Source organism: Oncorhynchus mykiss, chromosome 9, assembly GCF_057628025.1.
Source record: "Oncorhynchus mykiss isolate SJ-2025 chromosome 9, ASM5762802v1, whole genome shotgun sequence".
Classification (NCBI taxonomy): Eukaryota; Metazoa; Chordata; class Actinopteri; order Salmoniformes; family Salmonidae; genus Oncorhynchus; species Oncorhynchus mykiss.
In genome coordinates this window covers 12725616-12744392 of record NC_143030.1, presented here as the reverse complement: position 1 = coordinate 12744392, position 18777 = coordinate 12725616, and the positions used below count along the sequence as shown (strand labels likewise).

Sequence of the window (18777 nt, the reverse complement as noted above, 5' to 3'; positions counted from 1 at the left end):
TGTTCACTGTATTATAATGAAACCATGGACTGGACAGACAGTAATGTTCACTGTATTATAATGAAACCATGGACTGGACAGTAATGTTCACTGTATTATAATGAAACCATGGACTGGACAGACAGTAATGTTCACTGTATTATAATGAAACCATGGACAGACAGTAATGTTCACTGTATTATAATGAAAACATGGACTGGACAGACAGTAATGTTCACTGTATTATAATGAAAACATGGACTGGACAGACTAATGTTCACTGTATTTTAATGAAAACATGGACTGGACAGACAGTAATGTTCACTGTATTATAATGATAACATGGACTGGACAGTAATGTTCACTGTATTATAATGAAACCATGGACAGACAGTAATGTTCACTGTATTATAATGAAAACATGGACTGGACAGACAGTAATGTTCACTGTATTATAATGAAAACATGGACTGGACAGTAATGTTCACTGTATTATAATGATAACATGGACTGGACAGACAGTAATGGTCACTGTATTTTAATGATAACATGGACTGACAGTAATGTTCACTGTATTTTAATGATAACATGGACTGACAGTAATGTTCACTGTATTTTAATGAAAACATGGACTGGACAGACAGTAATGTTCACTGTATTATAATGAAAACATGGACTGGACAGACAGTAATGTTCACTGTATTATAATGAAACCATGGACTGGACAGTAATGTTCACTGTATTTTAATGAAAACATGGACTGGACAGACAGTAATGTTCACTGTATTATAATGATAACATGGACTGGACAGTAATGTTCACTGTATTATAATGAAACCATGGACTGGACAGACAGTAATGTTCACTGTATTATAATGAAAACATGGACTGGACAGTAATGTTCACTGTATTTTAATGAAAACATGGACTGGACAGACAGTAATGTTCACTGTATTATAATGATAACATGGACTGGACAGACTAATGTTCACTGTATTATAAAGAAACCATGGACCAGACAGTAATGTTCACTGTATTATAAAGAAACCATGGACCAGACAGTAATGTTCACTGTATTATAATGATAACATGGACCAGACAGTAATGTTCACTGTATTATAAAGAAACCATGGACTGGACAGTAATGTTCACTGTATTATAATGATAACATGGACTGGACAGACTAATGTTCACTGTATTATAATGAAAACATGGACTGGACAGACTAATGTTCACTGTATTATAAAGAAAACATGGACTGGACAGACAGTAATGTTCACTGTATTATAATGAAACCATGGACAGACAGTAATGTTCACTGTATTATAATGAAACCATGGACTGGACAGTAATGTTCACTGTATTATAATGAAATAATGGACTGGACAGACAGTAATGTTCACTGTATTATAATGAAACCATGGACAGACAGTAATGTTCACTGTATTATAATGAAAACATGGACTGGACAGACAGTAATGTTCACTGTATTATAATGAAAACATGGACTGGACAGACTAATGTTCACTGTATTTTAATGAAAACATGGACTGGACAGACAGTAATGTTCACTGTATTATAATGATAACATGGACTGGACAGTAATGTTCACTGTATTATAATGAAAACATGGACTGGACAGACAGTAATGTTCACTGTATTATAATGAAAACATGGACTGGACAGTAATGTTCACTGTATTATAATGATAACATGGACTGGACAGACAGTAATGGTCACTGTATTTTAATGATAACATGGACTGACAGTAATGTTCACTGTATTTTAATGATAACATGGACTGACAGTAATGTTCACTGTATTATAATGAAAACATGGACTGGACAGTAATGTTCACTGTATTATAATGAAACCATGGACTGGACAGTAATGTTCACTGTATTTTAATGAAAACATGGACAGACAGTAATGTTCACTGTATTTTAATGAAAACATGGACTGGACAGACAGTAATGTTCACTGTATTATAATGATAACATGGACTGGACAGTAATGTTCACTGTATTATAATGAAAACATGGACTGGACAGACAGTAATGTTCACTGTATTATAATGAAAACATGGACTGGACAGTAATGTTCACTGTATTATAATGATAACATGGACTGGACAGACAGTAATGGTCACTGTATTTTAATGATAACATGGACTGACAGTAATGTTCACTGTATTTTAATGATAACATGGACTGACAGTAATGTTCACTGTATTATAATGAAAACATGGACTGGACAGTAATGTTCACTGTATTATAATGAAACCATGGACTGGACAGTAATGTTCACTGTATTTTAATGAAAACATGGACAGACAGTAATGTTCACTGTATTATAATGAAAACATGGACTGGACAGACAGTAATGTTCACTGTATTATAATGAAAACATGGACTGGACAGTAATGTTCACTGTATTATAATGATAACATGGACTGGACAGACAGTAATGGTCACTGTATTTTAATGATAACATGGACTGACAGTAATGTTCACTGTATTTTAATGATAACATGGACTGACAGTAATGTTCACTGTATTTTAATGAAAACATGGACTGGACAGACAGTAATGTTCACTGTATTATAATGAAAACATGGACTGGACAGACAGTAATGTTCACTGTATTATAATGAAACCATGGACTGGACAGTAATGTTCACTGTATTTTAATGAAAACATGGACTGGACAGACAGTAATGTTCACTGTATTATAATGAAAACATGGACTGGACAGTAATGTTCACTGTATTATAATGAAAACATGGACTGGACAGACAGTAATGTTCACTGTATTATAATGATAACATGGACTGGACAGTAATGTTCACTGTATTATAATGAAAACATGGACTGGACAGTAATGTTCACTGTATTATAATGATAACATGGACTGGACAGACAGTAATGGTCACTGTATTTTAATGATAACATGGACTGACAGTAATGTTCACTGTATTTTAATGATAACATGGACTGACAGTAATGTTCACTGTATTATAATGAAAACATGGACTGGACAGTAATGTTCACTGTATTATAATGAAACCATGGACTGGACAGTAATGTTCACTGTATTTTAATGAAAACATGGACAGACAGTAATGTTCACTGTATTATAATGAAAACATGGACTGGACAGACAGTAATGTTCACTGTATTATAATGAAAACATGGACTGGACAGTAATGTTCACTGTATTATAATGATAACATGGACTGGACAGACAGTAATGGTCACTGTATTTTAATGATAACATGGACTGACAGTAATGTTCACTGTATTTTAATGAAAACATGGACTGGACAGACAGTAATGTTCACTGTATTATAATGAAAACATGGACTGGACAGACAGTAATGTTCACTGTATTATAATGAAACCATGGACTGGACAGTAATGTTCACTGTATTTTAATGAAAACATGGACTGGACAGACAGTAATGTTCACTGTATTATAATGAAAACATGGACTGGACAGTAATGTTCACTGTATTATAATGAAAACATGGACTGGACAGACAGTAATGCTCACTGTATTATAAAGAAACCATGGACCAGACAGTAATGTTCACTGTATTATAATGATAACATGGACCAGACAGTAATGTTCACTGTATTATAAAGAAACCATGGACTGGACAGTAATGTTCACTGTATTATAATGATAACATGGACTGGACAGACTAATGTTCACTGTATTATAATGATAACATGGACTGGACAGTAATGTTCACTGTATTTTAATGATAACATGGACTGGACAGACAGTAATGTTCACTGTATTATAATGATAACATGGACTGGACAGTAATGTTCACTGTATTTTAATGATAACATGGACTGGACAGACAGTAATGTTCACTGTATTATAATGATAACATGGACTGGACAGACTAATGTTCACTGTATTATAATGAAAACATGGACTGGACAGACAGTAATGTTCACTGTATTCCAGGTTCCATAGATGAGGCCAACAACTGCAGTCAGTACGACAGAGACATTGATGACATCAGTGTCTCGGATGAGGAGTGAGAGAAACCGATTGTCCAGAATCTTCGAGAAGCGTAAGAGACACCCGTGTTTGATTGATTGTCTGACCCCGACGGCTAAGGTCAAGAGGATGGTCTCACTAGCTGTGAGAGTGATTGTTCTATTTTATTGTCCATTTTCCGTACAGTCCTAGGAACGGTAACGACTGTTACTGCTTTTTAATTTATATAGAAATGGTATTGATCTCTACTGTATGCACAGATAAAAAATATCAATCTGTTATAGAGGAGTTTTCCTCTCTACCCTCTGGCACAGTGTCCATATTAGGACATAGGCATCAGACAAATCTGGGTCAGAATCAATGTCCTAATATGGACACCATACTAAGACTTTGTTGTAATGAAATAAGGCCTACTGTATTGAATATTCAGCTACATACTTTCTGTTTGAGTGTACAGTGTGTGACATGGCGTTAAATGTGCTGTAATATTCATTAAAACCAAAGGAGGAACTCCATCTATCAAACTTGCATTATGTGTCGCACTTGACACACACACACTTTGTATCAGCCTGTTTCTCTCTCTGGGCCACACATGATTAGATAGCACATAGACAGGCTAAGACCAAAGTTCAACCCTGGGACATCGTAAATGACCTTTGAAAGTCACGTGCAGAGTTCTAGTCGACGACAACGCGCCTTTTGATCGAATCACAGACTAAAGTCACTGATAAAAAATAATCATATGCCTGTAAAACAAGTAAAATCATCGCTTCTAGGCACGATCATTATCTTATTGGCAAAGTAAACATTTCTGTCGAGTAACCTGTCAAAATAATGGTTTGGCTCGAAGCTGAAAAAAACGTATATTTGGAATACTCAATCAAGTCCAATACATGATGACATCAAAGATTCACAATTCAATTCACAATCACATCCCTTCTTATCAATTTATACCATTAAATAGTATAATATACAACATCTTGACACTTAGGACTACGGAATCATGTTAGGTCCAAAGGCTAACCTCCCAGCCCGGTTACAGCAATCAACCAGCACAACCAATTAACAGCACAATATTATTCAACATCTTTGAACAAACAACGTGCAACATCAAGTCCAGCTTTGAGCATTGCCCTTCTGTCTGTAAGGGGGGCGTTCACAAGACAAAGTGAGTTCACAAAAACGTATCGTCAAATACACGCAACCGTGGCATGTGACATACATGTAGTCCGACAAGACGTTTTCAAATCCTAAATGACTTGATATGTTGTTGCATTGTTCTCCGTTCCTCTCAGTACCTTGGCGATTGACAGCTATATATTTCATGTCACGTGAAGACTTCAACACTGTTCAGTACCGATATCCTAGTACCACGCAACAGACACACAAACAGTTGCTAAGGAACGGTTGGCATACCATTGGAGTAACCTTGCAGTAGCATGTTTGAGAATACGTTCTTCCGTGAGATTAGGATGTGTTGACTGAGAACATCAGGGTTGCAAAATTCCTGTGACTTTCCTTGTTGGAGGATTCCTGGATTTCCCGCTGATTCCCTTCGGGTTAAAACATCTTCCAATCAGGATTTCTATAAAGCATGGGAATTTGGGGAGTTACCGGAATTTTGCAACCCTGCAAAACATGTACAGTACCAGTCAAACGTTTGGACACACCTACTCATTCAAGGGTTTTTCTTTACTTTTACTATTGTATACATTGTAGAATAATAGTGAAGACATGAAAACTATGAAATAACACATATGGAATCATGTAGTGACCAAAATAATGTTAAACAAATCAAAATATATTTTATATTTGAGATTCTTCAAAGTAGCCAACCTTTGCCTTGATGACAGCTTTGCACACTATTGGCATGCTGTCAACCAGCTTCATGAGGTAGTCACGTGGAAAGGATTTCAATTAACAGGTGTGCCTTGTTAAAAGTTAATTTGTGGGATTTCATTCCATCTTAATGCGTTTGAGCCAATCAGTTGTGTTGTGACATGGTAGGGGTGGTATACAGAATATAACCCTATTTGGTAAAAGACCAAGTCCATATTATGGCAAGAAAAGCTAAAATAACCAAAGAGAAAAAACAGTCCATCACTTCAAGACATGAAGGTCAGTCAATCAGGAAAAAACATGAAGCACTACGATGAAACTGGCTCTCATGAGGACCGCCATAGGAAAAGGAGACCCAGAGTTACCTCTCCTGCAGAGGATACATTCATTAGAGTTAAGTGCACAACAGATTGCAGCCCAAATAAATGCTTCAGAGTTCAAGTAACAGACATCTACTGTTCAGAGGAGACTGCGTGAATCAGGCCTTCATGGTCAAATGCTGCAAAGAAACCACTACTAAAGGACATCAATATAAAGAAGAGACTTGCTTGGGCCAAGAAACACGAGTAATTGACATTAGACGGGTGGAAATCTGTCCAAATTTGAGATTTTTGGTTCAAACTGCCGGTTCTTTGTGAGATGCAGAGTAGGTGAACGGATGATCTTCGCATGTGTGGTTCCCACCGTGAAGCATGGAGGAGGAGGTGTGATGTTGCTTTTCTGGTCACAGTGTCTGTGATTTATTTAGAATTAAAGGCACACTTAATCAGCACTCTGCAGCGATACGCCATCCCATCTGGTTTGCGCTTAGTGGGACTATAATTTGTTTTTCAACTGTACAATGACCCAAAACACGCCTCCAGGCTGTGTAAGGGTTATTAGACCAAGAAGGAGAGTGATGGAATGCTGCATCAGATGACCTGTCCTCCACAATCACCCAATTGAGATGGTTTGGGATGAGTTGGACCGCAGAGCGAAGGAAAAGCACCCAACAAGTGCTCAGCATATGTGGGAACTCCTTCAAGACAGTTGGAAAAGCATTCCACATGAAGCTGGTTGAGAGAATGCCAAAATAATGCAAAGCTGTCATCAAGGCAGGGTTGCTACTTTGAAGAATCTAAAATACATGATTCCATGTGTTATTTCATAATTTTGATGTCTTCACTATGACTCTACAATGTAGAAAATAGTAAAAACAAAGAAAAATCCTTGAGTACAGTAGGTGTGTCCAAACTTTCGACTGGTACTGTGTGTGTGTGTGTGTAAATATATATATATACACACACTAACATTCGCTTGGTTATATTTATATATTAACACACAATGATCTCTGTATAGATTTGTCATAAATATGATGGAGAGGGACCGTTGTCATAGCAATAAAAACCACAAGTGAACGGTCACTTTACAACACACACACACACAAATGTGTTCTTTAAGTTTCGCTTTGTAAAGTGCAAGGCAACATACAGTAAACTCGAACGACACAGTAAAATGAACGACACACACACAGTGTCGTTTGCACATACGCACACAATCGTCATATGTCATTTTAAACCAGTGCGCCTGGTAAGAAACTTCCCACATATGTAAAGGTACCTCATTAAAGCCTCTAACAGCAGCATGCTAATGGTACAGTAGCACATTCATATAGCTAACAGTTTATCTGATTGACTATGAACATCATTACTTCAAGTTTGTTCAGCATTAAATTAATTAAATGTTCAAGATATTACAGGACGTTGTAATAAATGTTGTATCCATTTCCTAATTTATTATTATTTATGAATTTATTCTTCCTATTAATAACGTAATAATAAAAAAAAAAAACGTTTACAGAAGTGTCTTCAGATAAGGCGCTACCCAATTTCTACAAGAGAATATATATTCAATCGTGACCATTAAGGAATGTATAAGCTCATGGTGAATGTTTGTCCTAACCACAGATCTAGGATCAGATTTCTAATCTTGACCTTAGATCAGTGTCTACTGGGTTACTTCTTCCATCTCATAGGATAGTGAGGAGTGGAAGGCATGCAGGGATGGAGACATCAGGCCAGGCCACTGTGTGAATATTCACACAGTAATATGAATATTCACGCAGTAGTATGCATATTCACGCAGTAGTATGAATATTCACACGGTAGAACAAATATTCACACAGTAATATGAATATTCACGCAGTAGTATGAATATTCACACGGTAAAATGAATATTCACAAGGTAATACGCACACATGTAGTACATTCCTCAATATGACCCTGCAATAGTCTATTTTTTGTTTTACATTTATGAGTCTCCAGTTAATAATTTGAGATGTTGTTTACATTGTTGTTCATTTGTATTTTTGTTGTTCTTACGGCGATAGGAACAGAAAGCAAAGTCGTCTTCGGACTTCAGATTTCTCGAGGAAACTAAAAAGTCCTGTAAGTTGTCACGAAAGTCAATAAAGATTACAAAAAAAAGAGAAAAGAGGAAGGGTAGTGTAAACGCCTGCCAAAAAAAGGAGTTATTTAAAAATAAAAACAAAATGGCTGCTCATGTCATGCAAAGGAGAGCTCCGCCTACGTAAACACATTGCGTCGTCAAGGAAACAAGTTGCTAAGAGAGCGTCTCTTCTCCTTCTCTGCTTTCATCTCAAGAAGCCACGCCCACCTCCTGGGTCAGTAGGCCAAATAGAACCAATAACAGGACCCCAAATGGTGATAGGATGCAAAGCCACACCCCCTAGTTAAAAACAACTCCTCCCTAATTTCAAAATGGAGAACATCGAGAGTCAAGGGGGAGGTGTTAGCTGAAAGGCGGGAGGGTCGTGGAATCATTTTGTACTTCTCACCCCTCGGTAGGTAAAGCCCACGTCCCGTAGGAAGAAGAGGGTGACACCCCTCGGTAGGTAAAGCCCACGTCCCGTACGAAGAAGAGGGTGACACCCCTCGCCTCCCCTGGCTGCCATGGTGATGGGTGTACCTTGTTAAGCCTTTGCGTTTAAGTTCCTCAATTGCCTGAAGGACCCGTCTCATTTGGGCCACCTTTAATATCCCAAGGTCCTGTTGGAGAGAGACAGACAATAACAACAATAGTTCACCAGTTGTTTTATACAGTATATTGGATGGCACTCTTATAAAATCACTACAGGTACTTTATATATCAACTCAAATAACTTCGAAATCAAAAGGCAAATTATGTAGAAAATGTACACAACAAATACATAATCATTTGGTGGGTTCTTATGCACTATTGTACACGTGTGAATTGGAAATGTTTTTTTTTGTGTTTTTTTTAGCATTCCCAATTTCTGGGTCTGCCATTATAAACAGTTGGAGCAATTTGGGTTAAGTGCCATGCTCAAGGCACACAGACAGCCATGCTCAAGGCACACAGACAGATTTTTCACCTTGATGGCGCAGGGATTTGAACTAGCAGCCTTTTGGTTACCGGTCCAAAGCTCTAACCGCAAGGCTACCTGCTGCCCCATGTGGTCCAATAACAAGTTATTCATAATTCCACATATATTTGACCAGGGTTGGTAAGAAAATCCCCAGACAATAATCAAGTTCTTACTCTTGGTTGCCATCAACACTGGGCCTTAGACCCAAAATGCTTGTGTTAAAACCAAAATGGCCGCCTAGTTTCCTATTGTGCTTCAGGCCTCAAAGCAGGGGGCCTGGCCTGTATCCTTACCTGACAGAGAGCTATTGGACTTCTGCTTGTGGAGCTTCTCTCTCTCCCTCTTCACCTTGGGCATCATCTTCATCTTAATACTGCTCTTACCGCTCACCCTCACAGTGTCCTGGAGAGAGAGAGATGGATGAGAGGAAAGGAGAGAGCGAAAGGATAGAGGGAGGACGGAAGGAGATAAATAAAAGTTGACTGGTTGAATAAAAATGACTCCTGCTGTTTTTGATTGCAAACACACACTCACAGCCACCTCCTCAGAGCAGTGCATGGCAGGGCAGATCCAGTGTATGTCGTCCAGCTTGTGGAGTTCAGCGCTCAGACTGCTGAGAGTAGAGAGGAGCTCCTCTTCCTGGGGAGAGTCCACCTGAAACAGTGAGACGGGGGAGGAAGGTGGAGGAGAGAGGGGAGGAAGGGGGAGAAGAGAGGGAGAGATGAGGGGAGGGAGGAGAGAGGGAAGGAGGAGAGAGGAAGGAGAAGGGAGGAGAGATGGAGGGGAGAGAGGAAGAAGAGGGAAGGAGATGGAAGGAGAGGGAGGGGAGAGAGGAAGAAGAGGGAAGGAGATGGAAGGAGAGAGAGGGTGGGGAGAGAGAGAGGAGAAGGAAGAGCGAGGGAGGACAGGGAGGAGAAAGGGGAGGAGATAGATAACACAGACATACTATTAGAAACCTTTTTTCACACTACTGAGCCAAACAGAACAGAACCAATTAGACAATCTGTACTGAGTTGGTCAGTTTACGAATTCACTATATTAGCTGAACCAGAGCCGTACAGTAGGGGTTGGTCCTGTACTGTGAACCAGGGTCATGTGTGGTGCCATGGGTTACAGTATACCAGTAGGGGGTTATAGTACACCAGTAGGAGGTTACAGTATACCAGTAGGGGGTTATAGTATACCAGTAGGATGTTATAGTATACCAGTAGGATGTTATAGTATACCAGTAGGGGGTTACAGTATACCAGTAGGGGGTTATAGTATACCAGTAGGGGGTTACAGTATACCAGTATACCAGTAGGGGGTTACAGTGTACCAGTAGGGGGTTATAGTATACCAGTAGGATGTTATAGTATACCAGTAGGATGTTATAGTATACCAGTAGGGGGTTACAGTCTACCAGTATACCAGTAGGGGGTTATAGTATACCAGTAGGATGTTATAGTATACCAGTAGGATGTTATAGTATACCAGTATACCAGTAGGGGGTTACAGTATACCAGTAGGGGGTTATAGTATACCAGTAGGATGTTATAGTATACCAGTAGGATGTTACAGTATACCAGTAGGGGGTTATAGTATACCAGTAGGGGGTTATAGTATACCAGTATGGGGTTATAGTATACCAGTAGGGGGTTATAGTATACCAGTAAGGGGTTATAGTATACCAGTAAGGGGTTATAGTATACCAGTATACCAGTAGGGGGTTACAGTATACCAGTAGGATGTTATAGTATACCAGTAGGATGTTATAGTATACCAGTAGGGGGTTATAGTATACCAGTAGGGGGTTATAGTATACCAGTAGGGGGTTATAGTATACCAGTAGGGGGTTATAGTATACCAGTAGGGGGTTACAGTATACCAGTAGGGGGTTACAGTATACCAGTATACCAGTAGGGGGTTATAGTATACCAGTATACCAGTAGGGGGTAGAGTATACCAGTAGGGGGTTATAGTATACCAGTATGGGGTTACAGTATACCAGTAGGGGGTTATAGTATACCAGTAGGGGGTTACAGTATACCAGTAGGGGGTTATAGTATACTAGTAGGGGGTTATAGTATACCAGTAGGGGGTTACAGTATACCAGTAGGGGGTTACAGTATACCAGTAGGGGGTTACAGTATACCAGTAGGGGGTTACAGTATACCAGTATACCAGTAGGGGGTTATAGTATACCAGTGGGGGGTTACAGTATACCAGTATACCAGTAGGGGGTTATAGTATACCAGTATACCAGTAGGGGGTAGAGTATACCAGTAGGGGGTTATAGTATACCAGTATGGGGTTACAGTATACCAGTAGGGGGTTATAGTATACCAGTAGGGGGATATAGTATACCAGTAGGGGGATATAGTATACCAGTATGGGGTTACGGTTACAGTATACCAGTAGGGGGTTATAGTATATCAGTAGGGGGTTACAGTATACCAGTATACCAGTAGGGGGTTATAGTATACCAGTAGGGGGTTACAGTATACCAGTAGGGGGTTACAGTATACCAGTAGGGGGTTACAGTATACCAGTAGGGGGTTACAGTATACAAGTATACCAGTAGGGGGTTATAGTATACCAGTTTACTAGTAGGGGGTTATAGTATACCAGTAGGGGGTTATAGTATACCAGTATACCAGTAGGGGGTTACAGTATACCAGTAGGGGGTTATAGTATACCAGTATACCAGTAGGGGGTTATAGTATACCAGTAAGGGGTTATAGTATAACAGTATACCAGTAGGGGGTACAGTATACCAGTAGGGGATTATATTATACCAGTATACCAGTAGGGGGTTATAGTATACCAGTATACCAGTAGGGGGTATAGTATACCAGTAGGGGGTATAGTATACCATTAGGGGGTATAGTATACCAGTAGGGGGTTATAGTATACCAGTAGGGGGTTATAGTATACCAGTAGAGGGTTATAGTATACCAGTAGGGGGTTACAGTATACCAGTAGGGGGTTACAGTATACCAGTAGGGGGTTACAGTATACCAGTATACCAGTAGGGGGTTACAGTATACCAGTAGGGGGTTATAGTATACCAGTATACCAGTAGGGGGTATAGTATACCAGTAGGGGGTTATAGTATACCAGTAGGGGGTTATAGTATACCAGTAGGGGGTTATAGTATACCAGTAGAGGGTTATAGTATACCAGTAGGGGGTTACAGTATACCAGTAGGGGGTTACAGTATACCAGTATACCAGTAGGGGGTTACAGTATACCAGTATACCAGTAGGGGGTTATAGTATACCAGTATACCAGTAGGGGGTATAGTATACCAGTAGGGGGTTATAGTATACCAGTAGGGGGTTATAGTATACCAGTAGGGGGTTATAGTATACCAGTAGGGGGTTATAGTATACCAGTAGGGGGTTATAGTATACCAGTAGGGGGTTATAGTATACCAGTAGGGGGTTACAGTATACCAGTAGGGGGTTACAGTATACCAGTAGGGGGTTACAGTATACCAGTATACCAGTAGGGGGTTACAGTATACAAGTAGGGGGTTAAAGTATACCAGTATACCAGTAGGGGGTTATAGTATACCAGTACACCAGTAGGGGGTATAGTATACCAGTAGGGGGTTAGAGTATACCAGTAGGGGGTTAGAGTATACCAGTAGGGGGTTACAGTATACCAGTAGGGGGTTACAGTATACCAGTAGGGGGTTACAGTATACCAGTAGGGGGTTACAGTATACCAGTAGGGGGTTACAGTATACCAGTAGGGGGTTACAGTATACCAGTAGGGGGTTACAGTATACCAGTAGGGGGTTACAATATACCAGTAGGGGGTTACAGTATACCAGTAGGGGGTTACAGTATACCAGTAGGGGGTACAGTATACTAGTAGGGGGTTATATTATACCATTAGGGGGTTATAGTATACTAGTAGGGGGTTATAGTATACCAGCAGGGGGTTATAGTATACCAGTAGGATGTTATAGTATACCAGTAGGGGGTTACAGTATACTAGTAGGGGGTTATATTATACCATTAGGGGGTTATAGTATACTAGTAGGGGGTTATAGTATACCAGTAGGGGGTTATAGTATACTAGTAGGGGGTTACAGTATACTAGTAGGGGGTTATAGTATACCAGTAGGGGGTTATAGTATACTAGTAGGGGGTTATAGTATACTAGTAGGGGGTTATAGTATACTAGTAGGGGGTTATAGTATACTAGTAGGGGGTTACAGTATACTAGTAGGGGGTTATAGTATACCAGTAGGGGGTTATAGTATACCAGTAGGGGGTTATAGTATACTAGTAGGGGGTTATAGTATACTAGTAGGGGGTTATAGTATACTAGTAGGGGGTTACAGTATACCAGTAGGGGGTTATAGTATACCAGTAGGGGGTTATAGTATACTAGTAGGGGGTTACAGTATACTAGTAGGGGGTTATAGTATACCAGTAGGGGGTTATAGTATACTAGTAGGGGGTTATAGTATACTAGTAGGGGGTTACAGTATACTAGTAGGGGGTTATAGTATACTAGTAGGGGGTTATAGTATACCAGTAGGGGGTTATAGTATACCAGTAGGGGGTTATAGTATACCAGTAGGGGGTTACAGTATACCAGTATACCAGTAGGGGGTTATAGTATACTAGTAGGGGGTTATAGTATACTAGTAGGGGGTTATAGTATACCAGCAGGGGGTTACAGTATACCAGTAGGGGGTTATAGTATACTAGTAGGGGGTTATAGTATACTAGTAGGGGGTTATAGTATACTAGTAGGGGGTTATAGTATACTAGTAGGGGGTTATAGTATACCAGCAGGGGGTTATAGTATACTAGTAGGGGGTTATAGTATACCAGTAGTTTCCCCTCCAGCAGCATCGTGGTCTCCAGCTGAAGGACTCTACTGCTGTTCACGATCTCCACTGCTGTACTGCGACTCAGACACTGAAGAGCACAGACAACTGGTGAGGACAACACTTCAAAATGGAGAGTTACCCATTTTACCACAGGAGGCTGGTGGGAGGAGCTCTAGGAGGACAGGCTCATTGTAATGGCTGGAATGGAATATATGGGACGCTATCAAACATCTGGAAACCACACTTGTGACTGTTTCATTCATTCCATTCCAGCCATTACAACGAGCCCATCCTCCCACCAGCCCATCCTCCTATAGCTCCTCCCACCAGCCCATCCTCCTATAGCTCCTCCCACCAGCCCATCCTCCTATAGCTCCTCCCACCAGCCCATCCTCCTATAGCTCCTCCCACCAGCCCATCCTCCTATAGCTCCTCCCACCAGCCCATCCTCATATAGCTCCTCCCACCAGCCCATCCTCCTATAGCTCCTCCCACCAGCCCATCCTCATATAGCTCCTCCCACCAGCCCATCCTCCTATAGCTCCTCCCCCTTTTGATGTTCAGAGATGTAAAGAAATTGGAAAAGCCCTGAACACACAACACAAACTCTTATACATCATCCTTTTGATCTGAATACCGTTGAAATAAATCATGTTGATCAGGAAAGGGATCATGGGAAGGGTAGCTATAGACATGTAGAGTGGCTGCTGGGTAGTGTAGTTGTCTTACCTCAGGGCTGGACGGCTTGGAGGGGAAGGCTTCACTGAGGACTAGGGCACTGGCGTTGACAGCATGAGCTAACTCCTGTTCCACCAGCTTGTGTGTCTTAGCCGCATCTCTTATCCTATTGGACAACACAACACTGTATTAATGTTATCCTATTGGACAATACAACAATACAACACTGTATTAATGTTATCCTATTGGACAATACAACAATACAACACTGTATTCATGTTATCCTATTGGACAATACAACACTGTATTCATGTTATCCTCTTGGACAATACAACACTGTATTAAGGTTATCCTATTGGACAACACAACACTGTATTCATGTTATCCTATTGGACAATACAACACTGTATTCATGTTATCCTATTGGACAATACAACACTGTATTCATGTTATCCTATTGGACAATACAACACTGTATTCATGTTATCCTTTTGGACAATACAACACTGTATTCATGTTATCCTATTGGACAATACAACACTGTATTCATGTTATCCTATTGGACAATACAACACTGTATTCATGTTATCCTTTTGGACAATACAACACTGTATTCATGTTATCCTATTGGACAATACAACACTGTATTCATGTTATCCTATTGGACAATACAACACTGTATTCATGTTATCCTATTGGACAATACAACACTGTATTCATGTTATCCTATTGGACAATACAACACTGTATTCATGTTATCCTATTGGACAATACAACACTGTATTCATGTTATCCTATTGGACAATACAACACTGTATTCATGTTATCCTATTGGACAATACAACACTGTATTCATGTTATCCTATTGGTCAATACAACACTGTATTCATGTTATCCTATTGGACAATACAACACTGTATTAAGTACTGTGATAGAAATGAAACCATTGAATTAGACTTTTTGAATTGAAACGTCACTACTTTTTCAAACGTAATTACATTTTAGAAACATGTATTTCCTGTCTAAATAGGCCTAAACTTGGGTCAAGGGTCAAAATGACAGTTTGGTTCTGGTTTTATACTTTCTATTCCATGTTCTGCAGCAGCTTCTCAGGAACACAGAACACAGGACAGGACTCACCACTGCTGAGATGTCTTATTTTCAAGTGATTGGAAAAGGTCAAAAAGGTCAAGTACAGGTCAGTGATAACCCCTTAGCAAATAATCTGTCAGGTCAAAAAGGTCAAGTACAGGTCAGTGATAACCCCTTAGCAAATCATCTGTCAGGTCAAAAAGGTCAAGTACAGGTCAGTGATAACCCTTTAGCAAATCATCTGTCAGGTCAAAAAGGTCAAGTACAGGTCAGTGATAACCCTTTAGCAAATCATCTGTCAGGTCAAAAAGGTCAAGTACAGGTCAGTGATAACCCCAGAGCAAATCATCTGTCTGGAATCTTAAATTCAACACTTATGTCCAATATCTCAAGATACGAATCTTCATGCTTTAATGCAAAACTGAGATTTTGTAAATATTTGAAACAACTTATGAGATTAGATTTTCTTTATAGTACGCATTATGCAAATGAGTTAATGCATTGCAATGTTCCATTCATTTAAATGGAAAAAAGTGTAAATGCTTCTACTCTTAAACCTTTTGAGATAGACACTCCAAACTAGCTTCATGTTTACACTGAGGAGTAACAGTACGTTTAAATGACATTACATCATCATGAACACAAATCAGGGTAACTATTTACCATTTTGTAACAGTTAGCCTACTGTATGTACAGTGCATTGCGAAAGTATTCGGCCCCCTTGAACTTTGCGACCTTTTGCCACATTTCAGGCTTCAAACAGAAAGATATAAAACTGTATTTTTTTGTGAAGAATCAACAACAAGTGGGACACAATCATGAACTGGAATGACATTTATTGGATATTTCAAACTTTTTTAACAAATCAAAAACTGAAAAATTGGGCGTGCAAAATTATTCAGCGCCACCTTTTGCTGCGATTACAGCTGTAAGTCGCTTGGGGTATGTCTCTATCAGTTTTGCACATCGAGAGACTGACATTTTTTCCCATTCCTCCTTGCAAAACAGCTCGAGCTCAGTGAGGTTGGATGGAGAGCATTTGTGAACAGAAGTTTTCAGTTCTTTCCACAGATTCTCGATTGGATTCAGGTCTGGACTTTGACTTGGCCATTCTAACACCTGGATATGTTTATTTTTGAACCATTCCATTGTAGATTTTGCTTTATGTTTTGGATCATTGTCTTGTTGGAAGACAAATCTCCGTCCCAGTCTCAGGTCTTTTGCAGACTCCATCAGGTTTTCTTCCAGAATGGTCCTGTATTTGGCTCCATCCATCTTCCCATCAATTTTAACCATCTTCCCTGTCCCTGCTAAAGAAAAGCAGGCCCAAACCATGATGCTGCCACCACCATGTTTGACAGTGGGGATGGTGTGTTCAGGGTGATGAGCTGTGTTGCTTTTACGCCAAACATAACGTCTTGCATTGTTGCCAAAAAGTTCAGAGCACCTTCTTCCACATGTTTGGTGTGTCTCCCAGGTGGCTTGTGGCAAACTTTAAACAACACTTTTTATGGATATCTTTAAGAAATGGCTTTCTTGCCACTCTTCCATAAAGGCCAGATTTGTGCAATATACGACTGATTGTTGTCCTATGGACAGAGTCTCCCACCTCAGCTGTAGATCTCTGCAGTTCATCCAGAGTGATCATGGGCCTCTTGGCTGCATCTCTGATCAGTCTTCTCCTTGTATGAGCTGAAAGTTTAGAGGGACGGCCAGGTCTTGGTAGATTTGCAGTGGTCTGATACTCCTTCCATTTCAATATTATCGCTTGCACAGTGCTCCTTGGGATGTTTAAAGCTTGGGAAATCTTTTTGTATCCAAATCCGGCTTTAAACTTCTTCACTACAGTATCTCGGACCTGCCTGTGTGTGTTCCCTGTTCTTCATGATGCTCTCTGCACTTTTAACGGACCTCTGAAACTATCACAGTGCAGGTGCATTTATACGGAGACTTGATTACACACAGGTGGATTGTATTTATCATCATTAGTCATTTAGGTCAACATTGGATCATTCAGAGATCCTCACTGAACGTCTGGAGAGAGTTTGCTGCACTGAAAGTAAAGGGGCTGAATCATTTTGCACGCCCAATTTTTCAGTTTTTGATTTGTTAAAAAAGTTTGAAATATCCAATAAATGTCGTTCCACTTCATGATTGTGTCCCACTTGTTGTTGATTCTTCACAAAAAATACAGTTTTATATCTTTATGTTTGAAGCCTGAAATGTGGCAAAAGGTCGCAAAGTTCAAGGGGGCCGAATACTTTCGCAATGCACTGTATTATCAGTTATTAGATGTTGTTTTCAGTAGTCAAACTGATTAGACCTAAAGTCCCAAATTATACACCCATCCTGTGTCCATGCCACCTCTATACACCCACCCTGTGTTCATGTTACCTCTATACACCTCTATACACCCACCGCTAAACACCTCTATACACCCACCCTGTGTCCATAGTACCTCTATACACCCACCCTGTGTCCATGCCACCTCTATACACCTCTGTACACCCACCCTGTGTCCATGCTACCTCTATACACCCACCCTGTGTCCATGCTACCTCTATACACCCATCCTGTGTCCATGTTACCTCTATACACCTCTATACACCCACCCTGTGCCCATGCTACCTCTATACACCCACCCTGTGCCCATGCTACCTCTATACACCCACCCTGTGCCCATGCTACCTCTATACACCCACCCTGTGCCCATGCTACCTCTATACACCCACCCTGTGCCCATGCTACCTCCATACACCTCTATACACCCATCCTGTGTCCATGTTACCTCTATACACCCACCCTGTGTCCATGCTACCTCTATACACCCACCCTGTGTCCATGCTACCTCTATACACCTCTATACACCCACCCTGTGTCCATGCTACCTCTATACACCCAACCTGTGTCCATGTTACATACACCCACCCTGTGTCCATGTTACCTCTAAACA

At 40.2% G+C, this 18777-nt stretch overlaps 1 protein-coding gene across 1 annotated transcript in view; it reads right to left on the bottom strand.

The window, feature by feature from the left end:
* Positions 1 to 4842: 4842 nt before the first annotated feature.
* LOC110531426 (diacylglycerol kinase eta) overlaps positions 4843 to 18777 on the bottom strand; it is an 88775-nt gene continuing 74840 nt past the window's right edge. The window contains exons 26-30 of the mRNA XM_090183474.1: positions 14784 to 14898; positions 14053 to 14142; positions 9755 to 9874; positions 9514 to 9622; positions 4843 to 8879 (exon numbers count right to left, since the gene is read on the bottom strand). Coding sequence (XP_090039600.1) covers positions 8827 to 8879; positions 9514 to 9622; positions 9755 to 9874; positions 14053 to 14142; positions 14784 to 14898 — 487 coding nt within the window. The 3' untranslated portion in view covers positions 4843 to 8826. The remainder of the gene's footprint in view (positions 8880 to 9513; positions 9623 to 9754; positions 9875 to 14052; positions 14143 to 14783; positions 14899 to 18777) is intronic.